General features: G+C 41.9%; 1 protein-coding gene across 3 annotated transcripts in view; it reads right to left on the bottom strand.

Annotated features, from left to right (window-relative positions):
* Positions 1-17,250, bottom strand: part of LOC138532653 (flavin-containing monooxygenase 5-like) — a 723,329-nt gene that overhangs the window by 447,314 nt on the left and 258,765 nt on the right. For all 3 annotated transcript variants that reach the window (XM_069641081.1, XM_069641083.1, XM_069641082.1), the window contains exon 5: positions 1,673-1,815. In XM_069641081.1, the coding sequence (XP_069497182.1) occupies positions 1,673-1,815 (143 nt within the window). The remainder of the gene's footprint in view (positions 1-1,672; positions 1,816-17,250) is intronic.

Genomic DNA, 17,250 nt, shown 5'->3' with positions numbered 1-17,250 from the left:
ATTACCACGTTGAACCGGGTTGCTAAAAAAAACAAATTCAAGTTGAGAAATGGCATGTTTGACGTTTGTCAACTTGAAATAAAAGCTACAAAACAAGATTTCCAGCATGGAATAGGGCTAAGGGTACTACACATAATTCTTTGTCTTTTTCCATGGCAGCCACAACTGAGATGTGTCAGGAACACTCACTGCTCTCGGGCCGGTTAGAGAAAACGAAGCACCAGGTAAGTGGGTCGGTGTAGGTGAGGGATGTAGAAATTGGCAGTGGTCACGTGGCGGGAAGGAGGGGAAGTAGAGCACAGTGCACTTAACTAAATCTCTGGTGGGGAAGATGGCGGCCTCCAGCTTACAAGGAGGCTTGGAGCTGGGCATTTACCTTGCACAAAGACCCTGTTCTGAGCCTCCTGATTGGCTGGGAGCTTGACGCCCCTTCCTCCTCCCCCACAGCCGTGTACTAATAATCCACTATTTTAATGTTAGTTAGCTTACATTATTTCAGTTTGTTGAAGTAGTGGTGTAATGTGAGTTAAGGTTTAATTTTCTGATGAACAAAGCCGGAAAATAAAAAAAGTGCGAAAAAAAATCGCTAAACAAAAGTTACAAACACAAATAATCAGAAGGGAGAGGTCGGGTATTTGCAGGAGGGGAATGGGACATGCCCCCTTGTTTATATATTACCCAAACATTTTTTGGGGGAAAGGGAAGGAAGACACTTGGTTTCTGGGAGGGGAGAGTAGGGGACTGAAGAAAGTGCCAACATGGCAACGGTGGGATAGCAAGTGTGTATCCACCTTTACAATGTTAGCAAAAATGTTTCAGGACTAGAGGGTAGAGACCATGAACTGATGATTGAAGGGAGGATGGAGGTGGACAAGGTTTCCAGGAAAACCACTTGAAACATTATTTTAACAAATGAAATGCACCAAGAAGTACATTATTTACAAATGTACATTTTGGAACTTGAAGGCATAGTAATACAAAGTGTACAAAAAGGTGCATTTTCCACATTTCTTGTACAAACCTTGACGCTTCAAAATTTCAATTTTCAAACTAAAAATGAAAAATCGATTCTAGGAATTCACAGGCACAGTGAGGGATCTCCTCCTTTTTTTTTAAAAAAGTATGTTTATTTTCATTTTTCCTTTTTTTCCCAACAAAACCCAACTCTCTATGCCCCCTCCCCCCATCCTCCATCCGGCTGGACCTTTCCCCCCGAAACAACCTTTACTTGGTACATTGTACACATTTCACAGAAGGAACACACTTCACAGACCAGTGTCTGAAAGTTAAAGAGGGTTATGTAAACAAACAGCCCTCTGTGATGCCAGAGTATTGTGTAAACAAGCAGAGCAAAGGGCACTGTGACATCTGTGCAAAAGGCCTATCCCTGCACTGGTGTCTCTTTGTTTCAATTGCAAACCTATAACACAAACTACACACAATTCTGACATTGTAGTGCAACCGTATGAGCCTCTTCTGAGAGTGTCCCAGAAATTATATTCTCTTCAATTTACTTGGAAAATGCATCGTATATTAAGTGCTAAGGAAGTCTCGCATAGGTTCATCTATCGCATAGTTCATGCATGCGCTTGTCATCTAGATGTGTGATTGCACTAAATAAAAACATGACTGGTCTCAACAAAGAAATTGGATGGATTGAGAAGAAGCTCACCTGGCTTGCCGTCCGGCTGAGCTCCACGGCTAGATCGCCACCAGAATTCCCAATCCCAATGACAATGATCCTCATTCCCCGGAAAACCTCTGGGTTCTTGTAGTCACGGCTGTGGAAGTACTGGCCTTTAAACTTCTCAATGCCTGCAAAGTGGGAGGTGGGGAGAATCAACATACTCTTTTAAGGAGCATTCTAAAAAGTGTAAGTGTTGGCTGTTTTAGGTATGTCACATGCTTATGTCAATAATGTCAAACGCCTTAAAAAATGCAGTGCTATTTTTAGGAAAACTCCATCCTTGACTGCAAACTCAACATGATGCAATGTCACATATCTTTCCACATTATCAAAACATATACAATTGTAGTGACTCTCTTTGCACCCTGTTAACCTTTTGATTTGCTGCCTCTGGGACTTGGTGGTGGGGGTGATGGAGCCACTGCACGAGATTTAATACACAACCCACAAATTATAACATATCATATATACATCATTCTGTTAGGATGGCTATGCACTCGCAAATTTCCCTTTTCAAAAATTCTGCAACGTTCCCAAACCAAGCAAGTCGCTTCTCATATGGGAGAGCAAACATCTATGGAAACAGTAACCAGTTCTACCCTCAGCCTGCAATGGAGTGTCAAATGTCACAGCCATTGTATACTCTAGCCCGAGGCTATATGAATATGTATATATGGTCCATCGGTCCAAACCTTTTAATATTACAATGATTGTTGTAAATTTGAAAGGGTACAATAGGAGTGTATCAGATTGTTCATTTTTTAACAATAACCATCCATCAGAAAACAATGTATAAGTTATGCAAGATTGTGATTATGTGCTTTGCTCAAGTGTAACGTTCTTATTATGACTTTAATATGTGCTCTAAGTGGTAATTAGAAACAAACATTGAAGAACCAGTTTATATCATAAGTAAAATTAAATAATTGCCCCTTTTTAATAGCTTATTTTGCTGAGACTACACACCATTTTGTCTTTCAAAATGTCCTTCCTCACTGGAAAGGATTGTGCTCAGTTTAAAGCGAATTATCTGTTTGCTCTGTGATCACCAAAGCAATATTTAATTGTGCACACTATACACTTGGATAGTATACACAACGATTATTGGTAGTGCTGCTAAACCCACACGTTTGTTAGATTATGCACAAACACTACTTACTTAAAAGAAAATAGACAACAAACACAACTCTAGACCTTGCAGCCTGGTGCTCTGGTCTCTTACAAGGCTGTTACAGACCCAGCACTCCAGGCAGAGCATATCCATATCCCTCTTGCCTGCTTCCATGCGGACAACACACCCTCAGTGTGATGGCTAGCTTCCTGCTGGATACATGCAATGGCAATGTATGTTTCCAAATAACATCACAGTACACACCACAGAGATTACTTCTCACTCTACTTTTAACCATAAAGAACAGAGCACCCCCCCTTCACCACTTCCTTCAATGTGGGATATTTGTCTGGTTTTGCTTCTGTCAGCAATGTATTGCATGGTTTGGGCAAGCATGCACCTAACATTACATCTCTCACCCATGAAGAGCAGAGGGGTAGAGTCATAGAGTGAGACAGAGGGGAGAGAGAGAGAGCTGGAGAGGGAGAGGGAGAGAGAAAGAGGGAGAGAGTGAGCAAGGGAGAGAGCGCTAGATTGATACAACGCTGGGTACAACTAGCATATACACACAAAAAAGTGATCACATTTTTCAGCATATTTGTGCATTCTAAGAGCACCAACAAGGTTAACATAGTCCCAAAGAGATGTAGAGCACCATAGTGTTATGTTCAAGACTCGGGCAGAGCAGCTTCTTTGGTGTTGGTTTAAGGCTATTATTGATGAAAGAAAATAGGGGTTTGGGGAAATCCTACATATCCCTAACTGGTTTCCCTGCCCCGAGAAAACTATGGAACATCTGTGTCAGAATGCCCAAAACAAAGAGTTCTCGCTCCTGTGACCAACATCCTAAACTGAACCTCACACACTAAACTTAATATAACGTGAAGTGCGGGATATCTTTAAGCTGAACATCTGCAGCTTTTTCCTAAAGTTCCAAACACAAAGTTTGAAAGTGTAAAAGAAAATCAATAAATGTTCCACCATAAATGGGGGGCATTCCCTTCCCTTGGATTTCTCTGGTTTTTCAATGTCACATTAATATATTCGACAATCTCAAGGGAGACGATACGTCCTTTGAGTTTCCTGCAGTTCATACAGTTTATCAAAATCTGAAGAGGAATGACCCTTCCCTTCAAGGTTTCCACAAATCGACAACTCACAGGCTCAAGGGGTGTGTCTCTACCTGGGAGCTCTCTTAGCTTCTCCACAGTTCATAGTTCACAGTTTCTCAAGCTCAGGGTGTATGTCTTTATCCCTAAGCATTCTTAGTTTTTCCACAGTGCACATATTTTCCAAATTCCACAATGACAGGGGGTGGGAAGGGCTCCTTTACCCTGGGTTCCATATGTTTGGGCCACTGTTTCCCCCTTTTCTCGAGTTCAACATTCTTGATTGGGTGCAGGTCCCAGACATTTTGGCTGGATTACCCTCCTGCCAGGGCTTTCCTATTCTGTTACTTGCATTGGGGGTCCCAGATTCGCTGCATGCCTGGTTTGCTCTCCTGCCAGGGCTTTCTTATCTCATTATTTGGGTGCGGGTCACAGACCTGCTGTATGCCTGGTTTACTCTACTGCCAGAGCTTTCTTTTTTCATTCAGTATTTTGGTGCAAGTCTCAGACTCACACTACTCATCAACAATCACCTACTTTTTATACAGTTCCAAGATTCTTTAAATATACTTTTAAGTTATTGGGTCAGCCCTTTTTCAATAATCTTAGGGCCTAATTCACAGACCGTTTTATAATGGCAACACCCCATTGGAAAATGCTCTATGGATTTCCTCACTTTTCCCTGTATCCCAGCCCCTTTATTTGGGTTTGCCAGGTTTTTAAACGGTACGCAGCATATACAAAAAATGGCCTCAGCGTCCCAACCACTTTCCGGTCTGTCAGCGACTTCGGTGTCCCTTTCGTCTCACAGTTCTCACTGTTACTTGCTTGTTGACTGGGAGAGCTTCCCTTCGGCTCTCCAGTTTCCGGCGTGCTGCCTTCCACGGTTGACAGCTCCTGCTGTCCATGGCACAAGCGTGCAAACCTTCCACTGCCCTTCCTTGGATGACACTCTCCGCAGCTTCTCCACTCCAAACTGCTTCCTGCTCTCCTGCGGTGCCCCGAGCAACATCAGGAGAAGTCAGTCTCCCCTTCTCTCCAGGTGTGGTGTATTCAAACATCCCAGCACCTGTTAACCTTATCCAACAACTAGAAAACAGTGTCTGCCTTCCGCTTCTAGTAATCTTCATTACTCCAGTCCTCTTCCGTGTCTCAGTGTAATTAAATAAAGGGGAATGTAAGTATAGTTGGTGATTAGTCATGACTGGAGGTTCTACCCCTATACTACAATATGAAATTAAGGAAAGGGGGGCAGGTGAGTGTTACCAGAGGTAAAAGAAATTGGAAAATATCTGTTCTGACCCAGCAAGTCTACTCAACCTACCCAAGGGTTGTCTTCCATCACGTGGTCCTCCAACAGACAGCCAACCCCAGGGTCAGAGTCAGGTAGCTTTTGCCTTTCCCTGGCCACATGAGGAAAGATTCCACCTGGTGAAGTAGTGACAACCTCGCTAGATTAATGACAACAGCCTACGATACTCCCCATATGAAACGAGAAGCGCCCCCATCATTCCAGACTAAAGAGTGTGTCAGAACTTTGCCAATGCACCTAGGCCCTGAGAAAAATCACCTTGAATATTAAAGAACTTGGACCACACTTCTGCTCGGCCAACACCTTTCTGAATTTAGCAGAATGGCCATACTTTGTATCAGGCTTGCCCAAAGCTTTGCTGATGCATCTGAATCCTGAGCACAGCTGCCCTAAATATGCTGTACTTCCACTGCCTTCCAGCTCGGCCAATGTGCCCACATTACTGTATGAGAATAATTAATCGCTGTTCATATTCCAGAATTTAGACACCATAACCATCTGCTGGTGCATCTCCATCCAGACCCACATCCCAGGCAATATCCTAAACCTAATGCCTCCTAAACACTTTGCCCACACACCTGTTTCTTGAGTAGTACCAGTCTGTTAGTCTAGATTTCAAATCCATATACTGCCCTGCCAATGCACCCAAATACAGGTAACACATAAATAGCTCCAATGTTGGGGGTTAGGTTATGTATATGAACAGACTTTAGAATACTACTCACCAAGTTATATACAAAGACAGAATCAACAGATTTACTTTCCATGGAGACAGAAACTATGATACGGTGGGGTGTTACAAAACGTCTGTGCATTATAATGAGTTCATACAAAATTAAAACATTAATGTTACATCCTATTTAAATAGCGCCCACATTTTGGTTGTGTTCTACAAAAGAATCCCCAATATTAGGATAAGTTTAATCAAAAACAATCAACATGTGTTTTTTAAAGTTTACAAAAATAAAGTCCCATACAAGTAGGGTGAAAATTAGGACAGAGTCCTAAGGAATTTATGAGAAATGTATTACAGTTAAGCGCAATGCATATAGGTTGATCACGTGGGTAAGACCCTACCAAAAAAATCAACATGGAGTTTCAGTCCCTAAAAATAGCATAAACATTAGTTTAAGGTCCCACAAACAGTCTGAAGATAAATGGATTTTGCCATGTTAGTCAGATCTGCCAACATTCTCGATTTCAGATAGTGCTATGTGTTTTAAAATCTGGTGTCTGTGTGTTTGTGTAGCAAGATGGGCCTGCCGGCTATCGGGTGTGTAATGGAACTTTACAGCATCTATATATAAGACACCTACAGTATAATTTCTGTAGGGCATCAGTAATTGTCATGCCAGCAGCTCTCAGGGGAACCAGTACCTTGCATAGAATGCACAGAATGAAATGTGAATATGCAGAAACTGAGAAACAGTCTCTCATGTAGGTTCCACAACCCATTATTATGGGTTGAGGTAAAGTAGATTTGCTCACCTGATTTAAAATCCCTGAGGTCAAATACTTAAAATCATGATTTGGATATATGATATATAATATAATATAATATAATCTCTGTCTAATTAACAGCTCGAACATAATAGTTTTGATTCTTATCAAATAGTTCTCATCATTTTTTCATTAGCCTTTGAAGAAGGTCAAAGGATCGAAACACGTGTCGGCTAAGAATAAGGCTAAGAATAAATTGTTTCAAAATAACCAAAATAATTTGTTACTGTACAAATGTTAGGGAGGAAATCACAAACGAATTGATGGTCCTGAGCGATACGTTTGTATTCTGTTTATTGAAAATAATAGGAGATTAAACACATTTCATTGTATGGGCACACTAAAAATGGAGGCAAATAAAGGATTCGTTTTGATTATCGACTGGTTTCCAGTTAATCCTGCAACTGTAAAATCTTCTGAGTATTATTGTTGGTGCCTGAAAGATTCACCCTTAACAAACTGTTGGGCCCAGTCCTGGCGACCTCCTTTATTCTCTGCTGGGAAGGCTTGACACCTTCCCATAGGAACAGGACATAACCCTAGGGGCAGGATGGGAGACACTTTGTGACAAAATGACTACTGCTCTACAGGAGGATAGGCATGAGTAGTGCCGGAACCGCCTCCTCTGTGTCACACTACTACAAGACCAGCAGTGTCCCAATTATAAAAGTGAAACAGACACAGCGCAAGCTTTGCCTTTTGTGGTAATGTGGGGGTGGGGGCAGGCTATATCTTCAGGAGGGGTGTGAATGGGTAATAGTAGGAACCCAAACTACAATAGCACAACTGCTTCAAAATAAAAGAAATATCCACTAAAGATTCTATACAAATATGTTTATACTTTAAACAATCAACTAAATAAAATCACTAACAAAAACCCTCCCCGTGTGGAAATGCCACGGAGAATGAGGAACAGGTGTAGAATAACACTCTTGATATGGAATGATCGGGCAGGTAATTGTAGCAATGTCTCTCTTCAAAAGGATATGTCTTTCAACAAAAGTACTGCAAAGGGGGCTTACAAGTCACTATGGGACCGGAAAGTGGACCAGAAGGACAGGGCCTCTCAACTTGATTTTGGGTGGTGTAACAGCATCCAACTTGGCTTCTCTGTGCTTTCCTTACGATCTAACCAGGTTCGAGATGCAGAGAATATCGCTGATCCTGGTGGTGAGTCAGAGTCAAGTCGTCATCAAAGTGAGGCTCTGCATGGTTCAAGTCAGTATTCCAGGTGATGTTGTTCAAAGGGCCCAACAGGTTCAGATTGGTGGTCAAGGAGATTCGAATTGATGCTTCCACTGGAGTCAGTCGGCGCATGGTGTCTTTCAGAGGTTTGAGTTTCCCAGTGGTGTTTGAGTCTTATCGCAGTGAGGTCCTGTTGGTTCGATGTGGTACTCGAAATTGCAGTGAGTTGAAGGCGTCAGTGTTGATGAGAAAGTGTTTGAGGCAAGGTGGCAATGAACACTACTGGTGCTAGGCAGCATTGAGCCGGTTTGAAGATGTGGGCATGCAGTTCTAAGTCAAGAAGTGCCGAAAGCAGAACCGTGGGTCCGATGTCAGTTACAGCGGCGTTGCATGCAGTTCAAATGCAGTGTGAACGTGTGGAAACAGGATTTCGGCTGCTATTGGGCTTTCTGGTTGCTGGGAGTCCAGATCCAGAGACTCCAAGGACAAGATGAGACCTGCTGTTTCACTCCAGGGAGCTTGGCTAGCACGTACAGAACAGGACCTTGGCTCCTGTGCTGTCAGCAGTTAAGACCTAGGTCCAATAGCAGTTCACCCCCAATGTGCCCTAAGCATAATAAGGTAGCAACACCTTTCTTTGCCTCAGGTTTCATCTGTTTTTCCCTTTATGGCAGATGACTCTTAAATGGACTGCACTCTCAACAGGTATCCAAAGGAGTGTTCTGTGTGGAGTTGGAGATCCGTTCCTTATTTGGACACAATGTCACTGGTGATTGGACAAAAGGAAGCCTGCTGTTAGGTTTTCCAATCCCTGTTGCTGTAATAAGTGACTGTTGCCTTATTACATCATACCCAGAGTGCACAGTCCTGCAGGAAATAGAGGGGACACAAAGAAGTAGAGCCACAACAGAAAACCCAGATGATGTAACCCCTTCTCAGGTCGACCCAATCCTCTTGGGCTACTCAAAATCAGCCACTTTGCTAAGCTTGCTGACTTGAAAGGCTCTTTAGTGTGCAGCACCCTGGTGTGAGACTGGCCTTTGTTATGTGAGTGTCCTTTTGAAGCAGGATTGCCAGGAGATCTTCTGGTGAGAGCTGGGTTCCAAACGGTGGTGGTACCATTCCTGTTGGGAATCAAAGGAAGAGAGCCTCCTAGCTATAATCTCACTGGGAGCAGGCTTGTCAGAAAATTGTTAAAAGAAAGTAAATTGTTGTGGTTTAATAATTGTGCACTCGTCTCAGTCACCATACCATAACCAAGTGTGGCTTATCGTACAGGTTGCCCTGCCACCAGACCGATAAGGCAACCAGTATTTCATTTTAGATCAGAGGTACAGAAGTAAAAATATCACTGCTGGCTGTAGTGATGTTGGGTCACAGCAGCTGTCAGGAATGCACTTGTGACCATTGATCTTGCCCTGTCACGCTGTGGTTGCCAGGCAACTGTTGTAGTAATGCATGAGCTATGTTTCTGGAATAGAACTTATATGAATTTGTATGAAGGGGGGGCCGTCTCATCAGCAGGCCTCCCTTTCAGAAAAAGAATAACCTGCATCATTATTTGTTAATACAAATCAGAAAAGTCAGGGCTTTCACACTCTTGCCAGATGGCACCCGGTCACACAGTGATTCAAAGGAAGCTCTGACAGCACAATTGGGAAGTCGTACTGGGGGGGCAATTACTGGCAAGGGTCCCATCAACTTGGTTAGTAGATACCACTGCTTCCTGTGCCCCCTCCCATCTTCCAGCAGACAAGGCACTTAGGCTCACATCAGAAGACAAAACTCTTGGTATAACAGCAGGGATTGACCCCTTGATGGAAGGGACCAATCTGCTATGGCAACAAATCTGTATATGGGGTGAGACCCCATTCTTAATCATCTTGAAGACTTATTTTAAACCAACCTGAAAAGGATTTAGTTGGAAGTTTGTTGGGGTACTGTCTGGCCAAATTCCCCAGTCATTAGGGTGAAGGTAATGATTTCTGAAGAGGGATAAAGGAACTCCTGCTACCCACTTCAAGGGAACATTGGATGTGACCTTCTATTTGAAAGGGCCTACTTCTTGCTTGGATGCTGCTACCCAGGACTCTGCTTGTTGAAGCAGAAAACCTGGCAAGTGTCCCTGGCAATCATCCTGGCTGGGAAGAGCAAACAGAGAACTCACCATTCTTTTGAGACCCTGCACAGGGCCTCACAGCGCCCCAGGAACAAAATACACTGCCTGCCTTAGGCTCTCTCTGCATTTTTGAACCATTTTGAGCACTTGTGCGTTACACTGACATGAACATTGCCTGCCTTTCCCAAGCTTCATCGAGACGCATGAATGTGCCGCATATTGAAATTCACCAGGGTGCAATCCCCAACATTATGACCGAGACCTACAAAGGTGCTCCTAAGGCAAGATTTAGGGCTGTCAATAAGAGCCCTAAAATGAGGTTCTCATTCTGCAAAGTTTGCCCCGAAATAATGCTTATCTCCTTCCGCATTAGCCCACCCATAATGGCTGTCTCTAACAAAACTATGCAAGATAACTTCATGGCTAGAATGAGGATTGGCCAGTCGCTGCCTCCCTTGACAAGGCTGCATAGAGAATCCAGTGGGGTTTTCTGTATCTCTACCCTGCCCTTCATCCTGTCCAATGATCCGGTGATAGTGAAGGATGAAGAGAGAAGACAGAGTGAGGGATATCAAATGTGCAAACTGAGATGACTGAGCTTATCTGTATATGATGTCCTGTATTTAACTTTTCTTTTGAAAATTGCACTTTATTGATTTGGCTGATTTTGATAACACTCAACATAGCATGACATTTCATTCTAGAGAGCTGTTGCAATTGTATGTCCTTAATCGTCCATCAAGCCCACTCTCTTCTAGGCAGTTCATGTACTGTCCCCACCACCCTGGCCCCAGTTCTAGAATCTGTATTCGAATCCCCCTCCAAGAATACCCTCCACCTTCTCAGTCTCAATGTTACCATTACCCCTCTTAGAGCTACTCCTTTCCTTTTTTTCTCTTTTCTCATATGCTTCATTATAAATGAGAGCCATCCCTCTTCCAACTTTCGTTGACGGCCATTAATCATGTATGTTAACTTTTCCATGCTGAATATCTGCCTTGCGACCTGAATTGACTGCTTCTTAGTGGACAATTTAAAACCTTTCCAACCTTTTACAACATTAACCCTTGCCACCAGAAAGACATTTCCTCTCATTCGGTCTCTGCTTTCCAGTACTCCTTCATTGCCTCCCTGTCCAAATAAGACCATCAGGAGGTCTAAGCATCTGCCAGTGCCATCTGTTTCTCTGATCCAGGAAAGGACCCACCCCCCAGTATATTTGGATGTGTTTGCAGGACCACTGCATGTGCCAATATGTCCCTTCCTCCCCACACCCCCTCCAGCAGAGGGAGCTATTCTCAGAATACATTCTGGCGAGCTTTATATGAGGGTACTGTCATCTATGTAGTAACTGGAAGGTGTGTAGTCTGTATTGTAGCGAAATAGAGGCCCTACAGCCCCTTTGATAATCGGCTCCATAGGGCGTCCCCTAATTCCCTCCCCATACGTTCCTGCCATTTCTCCCTAACCTTGAGTGGGTTCCCCGGTTCTGAATGTTGCATCTATGCGTACAATGTGGGTATCTCTCTTTCTCCCCCCTTAGGGACAGTACCTTCCTTTCGATTGGTGTCAGATGCCTGCTTAGCTTTTCCCCCCACTGTTTGATATGTAGGTCTTCTCTGAGTTGCAAACAAGGAATGTGGCAAGGGGGCCTATGTTCAATAAAACATGTAACGGTGGTAAGGATTTGAATCTTCCCTCCACCCACATCGTGCCTGCTCCAGATCCACCTCATAACATGCTTGAGAATGATTTGGGTCAATAATGCCATTCCTGATAGGGGGCGCATATACAGCTAAGCGGGGAGGGCCACGTGGATAGCCACCCTGTATCCTCTTTCTCCTTCCAGAGCTCCCAAAGGGCCTGCAGGATTGGATGCAGATGAATCCTGTTTGGTACCAAAAGAAAGGCAATTTCCAAAAGTGACCGGGTGCATAGCCGCGTTCTCCAACGGAACCCTCTGTTTCGTTGATTGGGGATCATCAAGATGCTCTATTAGAACCCTTAATTGTGCTGCCCTGTAGTAAACCTCTAATTTGGGAAAACTCATTCTGCTCTGCTCTCTAGGGAGACAAAGGGTGTAACACTTGATTCTAGGCCTAGATTTCCACCATAAAAACTTTAAAAGTTCCTTTTTCACGTCACCGAGACATTGTTCCGGGAGAGGGGTGGGTAGCATTTGAAAGAGATATATGAATTTGGGGAAGACAGTTTGGTTATATTTAAGCAAGCCATCCAGGAGAATGTTTGCCACACCCATTTATCAAGATCCCCCTTAATCTTTATTCATAGCGTTGGGTAGTTCTCAGAAAATATTTCACTCAGCTTTTTGAGAAGGATATCTCCAAGGTATCTAATGCTGTGTTTAGCAACCAAGAAGCCCTGCTGCAGTAAATAGATACATGTTGGAGGTGTGGGATACCTCACTAGTGAAACTATGGACTTTCTGTAGTTACTTTAAACCCAGAATTGTGTCCATATTGTCGAATTTTAGTTAATATGTGTGATACCGTCGTCTTCGAACTGAGATGTTTTATAATCTTGCCGTTTACTTGGATATCTCTAATTATTTTATTTTGCTGCATCCTAAAGGCAATCAGCTCTATTGTGAGCCTATACAACAGAGGGGAGAATGGACACCCCTGCCTTGTTCCCTTTCTCAGAGGTATTTCCTCAGCCTATGTTCCATTAATCCAAATTCTTGCTATTGATTCGGAGTATATATTTTTTTTTTATTAGTTGCATTTAGTTTGTTAACAAACTTAAAACATACTTAAAATTTGATCACAGTAACATACAGTTCTTTGTACAGATTACATTACTTAGTAACATAAAAACATAATACAGTTTAAAATTCTAAAAACATACAAAATCGTAGTGAAATTTAAAATATATCTCAAATAGTACTTTTGTAATGGTTAATATACAGTCACCTTTATCATTAATTGACTTACCTGTTTCTTTAGGAAGATACCGCATTAGCTGACTTATCCACTTACATTTGTTTTCATTAATCATAATTTTATGAATAAAATAATACTGATAAAAAGCCACACAGTGGAATACTGAAGCTCAAAAATAGAATGATACTGATTTATATTCAACCGAGTTAGTGCTCCTCCCTTCATAGTGTTATGTCACGTGCATAGGAATCTGTTCACCTGCACTTTACAGCGCTGTGCCCTGCATACCTTCAATAATAGCACTTTAACATTAAAACCAGGTACAGCATTCAAAAACAATACATAGATTTACTGTGTCAAGAACAGAGTTTGTAAATTTCCTATGTCTATAATCACATTGCATATGGTTGGTGAGGTATTCTTTTAGTAGTAAATTGTGCTAATTCTTTGTAGTAATTATATTTCCCAATACTTTCTATTGTTTTGCACCAATCACCTTCATATAACTTCTTTTTCACAAAAGCAGTTCTTAAGCAGAGATCATTGGAATTTGAGTCGATTTGGTCGAGCAACTGATTCATGTTATTAAAAAATGTCTTTATTGATTGTACATTCCTTTCTCTGCTGATGGTGGCTATGTCCTCATATACGGAGTTCCTAGGAGGCAATAACATTTTGGCAAAGTTGTTTAGTAGCCTCCACTTATATCTTGCCGACATTGAGATCAATCCTAATTCGTGAAGTAATAATGGATTGGGTAGAGAATTTGCCATCCTAAGAATTTGTTTCCAGATTTTACCTTGGAGTTGGTCTAGAATATTATTGATGTTTGCCAAGCACGTATCCAATGCATATAGTATGGTTGCCTCAACTTTTAGGGAATAGAACTCTATGAGTGGAAACACAGAAAATGTACAGAATCTTTTATATATGACCTTCATTTGTGAGATGGCTGAATTAGCTTTGTGGAAAAGAGACTTTTTCCACATTGTGACAGAAGACATGTCACCCAGGTCATAACCCAGATATCTTGCAGAGGGGACACATTCTATACATGAGCCATCAAGGGTCTATTTTATAAAATGACATTTTTCTCTTTAAGTTGTTAAACACAATAATCCTAGATTTAGAAGGGTTAGACAAGAGATTAGTATCTTGTGCATATTGTGCAAATAATTCAATTATTTTTCTGTAGGCCATAAGGAGTTCTATCAAACAGGAGGATGTCATCAGCAAACGCTAGCCAGTATATATATAAAGGCTGCCTAATCTCACTGGGAAGGTGACAGATTGCAGCCATTTCTTATCGATGTCAGAGAGATAAAGATTAAATAATACTGCTACTAGGTTGCAGCCCTGTTTAACCCCTACCCAGGTTGGAATAGGAGAGGTTACAGCCCCTTGTTGGTTTACCCTGATCGAGTAGGTTGTGTTTTTGTGTAATTTGGCTATTACATATAACAGTTGTGCAGAGAAGCCTGCTTGTATCATCTTTTTCCACAGCAAAATCCGGATCACGCCTATCGAATGCTGAAGACAGGTCGACCGCAGCCTTATATATCAGGTCTTTAATACACACCTTGCACTTGGCGAGGATGATGGTGGCATTTATGGCTGTCCCATCTGTCTTCTGAAACCAATCTGATAGCGTGACAGGGTACAATGTAGCCTCATATGATGATCGAGTTCTTTCAATATTAGTATAGAAAATACTTTTGCCGAAGCATCTATAAGGGCAATAGCTCTATAATTACTCAGTTTTGCCGGAGTGCCTTTTTTAAAGATTGGGACTATTATAGAGGTTAGCCATGAGTTGGGAATCCTGTTCGACCGATAGATATTATCAAATCTAATCTTCAATATCGAGGCCCAAAATGATGGGGCATGCTTTATCACACAAGCCGGAATGCCGTCCAGCCCTGCGGCTCTGGAAAGATTGAGTCTCAAGATTGCCCATTCCACATCTTTAATCGTCCAGGGGCAATGCTACTCTTTAAATACAGACAAATACTAACCCTTACATCTTTAAAATTGTTGGGGATTTTTTATTTGTTTAGGGAAAATTCTGTCCACCTTTCTGAGGAAATCGACGTCGCAAGAGTATTCTCTTTCCTAAGCGATGTTCAAATGGTTCATCTGTTGTTTCGACAAAGATTATACACCATTTTTTCATTTTCCACAATGAGGAAATTATTTATAGCAGTACGACATCTGTTCCTGTGAAGGTTACATATCTGTTTTATCCTTTGAAGGTAGTTTGCGCTTGATAAATTCAGTATTTTAAGCTCTCACAACAATCTATTTTTAAGCTTTTTTAGATCTCTCACTGCTGGATTAAAGTGATGGACACGAATGGTTCTATTTTTTGATTCAGCTTCGGTCAATTTTGTCAAAATTCTATTTATTATTTGATTGTTTATTTCCTCAAGTTGTTGAAGATTCATGCATGTCAGAGAGCCACAGTTGTAGAAAGTAAGCTCTTTAGAGATCATATTAATCAATTTGTTACATAAGTGACAGTTCCAACTAATTGATTTGTTTGGTCCACCAATTGTTACAAGTTGCAAGCTAGGTGCCGGCTGTAATAACAGGCACGAGCAATCTATTGACGTGGAGATGATTATATGGTCACCCATGTCCAAGTCGATAGTTGACACTGGCTTGCAAAATGGGAGTAGATTAAGTGAAACTGCAAAAAAAATAAATATACTACGTTTTTGTTCCACTGTGCCAGCTATAATGTAATGCTGATGAGTCAAAAGCCAAAAAGTGCATGTCCCAGTGTGCTAAGTATTCGGCGCATTTGTGGGTTATAGTGTCACCAGCAGTGGTTATGGAATTACATGGAGAGCCAGCTAGATGGTTACAGCTTGCATTGAAATCACCTCCTATGATAATCATGTAGTCAGAATTATATGTTAGGGCATTTTCAAGAATTTGGTCTAATTGTAGGAACATTTGGTTAATGGATTTCCTCACCGGATTCCAATATAAAGATATTATTAGTTATGAGTCCTGCAATCCCCCCGACGGCTCCAGTTCGATAGCCAGGATGTCTTCTAATGCCATTACCACTTTTGACAAGACATCCATAGAATTGTTGACCAATATGGAGAGCCCCCCATAAGGTCTACCCACCAACCCACTTTTAGCATTTGCAGAGAATGCCGTATATCCATTTGTATTGAATTCCTGCAGCATCATTGTTTCTTGACATAGGATAATCAATAGCTGGTTAGTATAGGAAGACGAGTTTAGCCATGCATTCAAAGTGACTCGGAGTATAGTGCACCCACCCACCTAAGCCAGTTTGGTCCAAGCCCATTCTTTCGTAGGACTTTGTGTCAAAGGCTTTCTCAGCAACACGTTTTATTATGACAGAGTCAGCCAGGATCCCCTGGCAGTGACATTAAGTCCATTATTTTCTGCATATTACCTGATCGCTGTCTGTTTTTCACAAATCCAGTTTGATGCTTGTGTACAAACCTAGGAAAAAGCAGTTTAGGTCTAGTGATCAGTATTTTCTTTAGAATCTTGACATCAGCCGTTATCTATGATATTGGTCTGTAGGATACACATTTCATCCTGTCCTTCCTTCTTAGGTATCAATGTAATTAGGGTTTTAAGGAAAGAAGGGGGAAGGTACCCATGTTATCAATAGTTCATTAAACACTTTGTCCAAGAATGTTAAAAGGACTCTGCTGTAGAATCTATAGAAACTAGCTGAATAGCGTACCTCCTCCACTGTGATTATTCCATTAAATTGGTCCACCTCATCAGAATCCAAACTCGGCATCTACACCCCACTGAGGTAATTCTCTATACTGTCTCCATTTTATTCTTCATCCCTGGTATAAAGCCTCCCATAATACCTGACAAAGCACCCGGCTATGTCTTCAGGACTCTTCTACTTTTTCCCATCTTCATCCACAATTTCACTCACTTTCCTATCTCTCATTTGGGTTTTCAACTTATTGGCAAGCAGGGTCCCAGCCCGGTCCCCTTTCTCATAGTACTGTTGCTTGACACAATTCATCGATTGGTAGACTTTGTTCATATTTAGTTCTAACTTTTGGGTCTGAATGTCCTCCTGCAACTCTTCATCTTCCTCTGGTATTCCTCCTCTAGTTTCCTAATATCGGCCCTTATGCTGTCTTCTAAGATAGTGTCCATTGTCTTCTTCCTTTTGCCTTTTGCTATTTGTAAGCTCCCCCATTGTAGCTTTCACTGCATCCCACACCGTCTCTAAGGAGACCTTCCGGTTATCATTATTCTTAAAGAATAGCTTAATTTCATCCCTCAATTTCTCTCAAAAGATCCTATC

This window comes from Ambystoma mexicanum, chromosome 1q (genome assembly GCF_040938575.1).
Source record: "Ambystoma mexicanum isolate Mex_15411 chromosome 1q, UKY_AmexF1_1, whole genome shotgun sequence".
In the NCBI taxonomy this organism is placed as follows: Eukaryota; Metazoa; Chordata; class Amphibia; order Caudata; family Ambystomatidae; genus Ambystoma; species Ambystoma mexicanum.
This window is presented reverse-complemented; position numbering and strand designations above follow the sequence as displayed.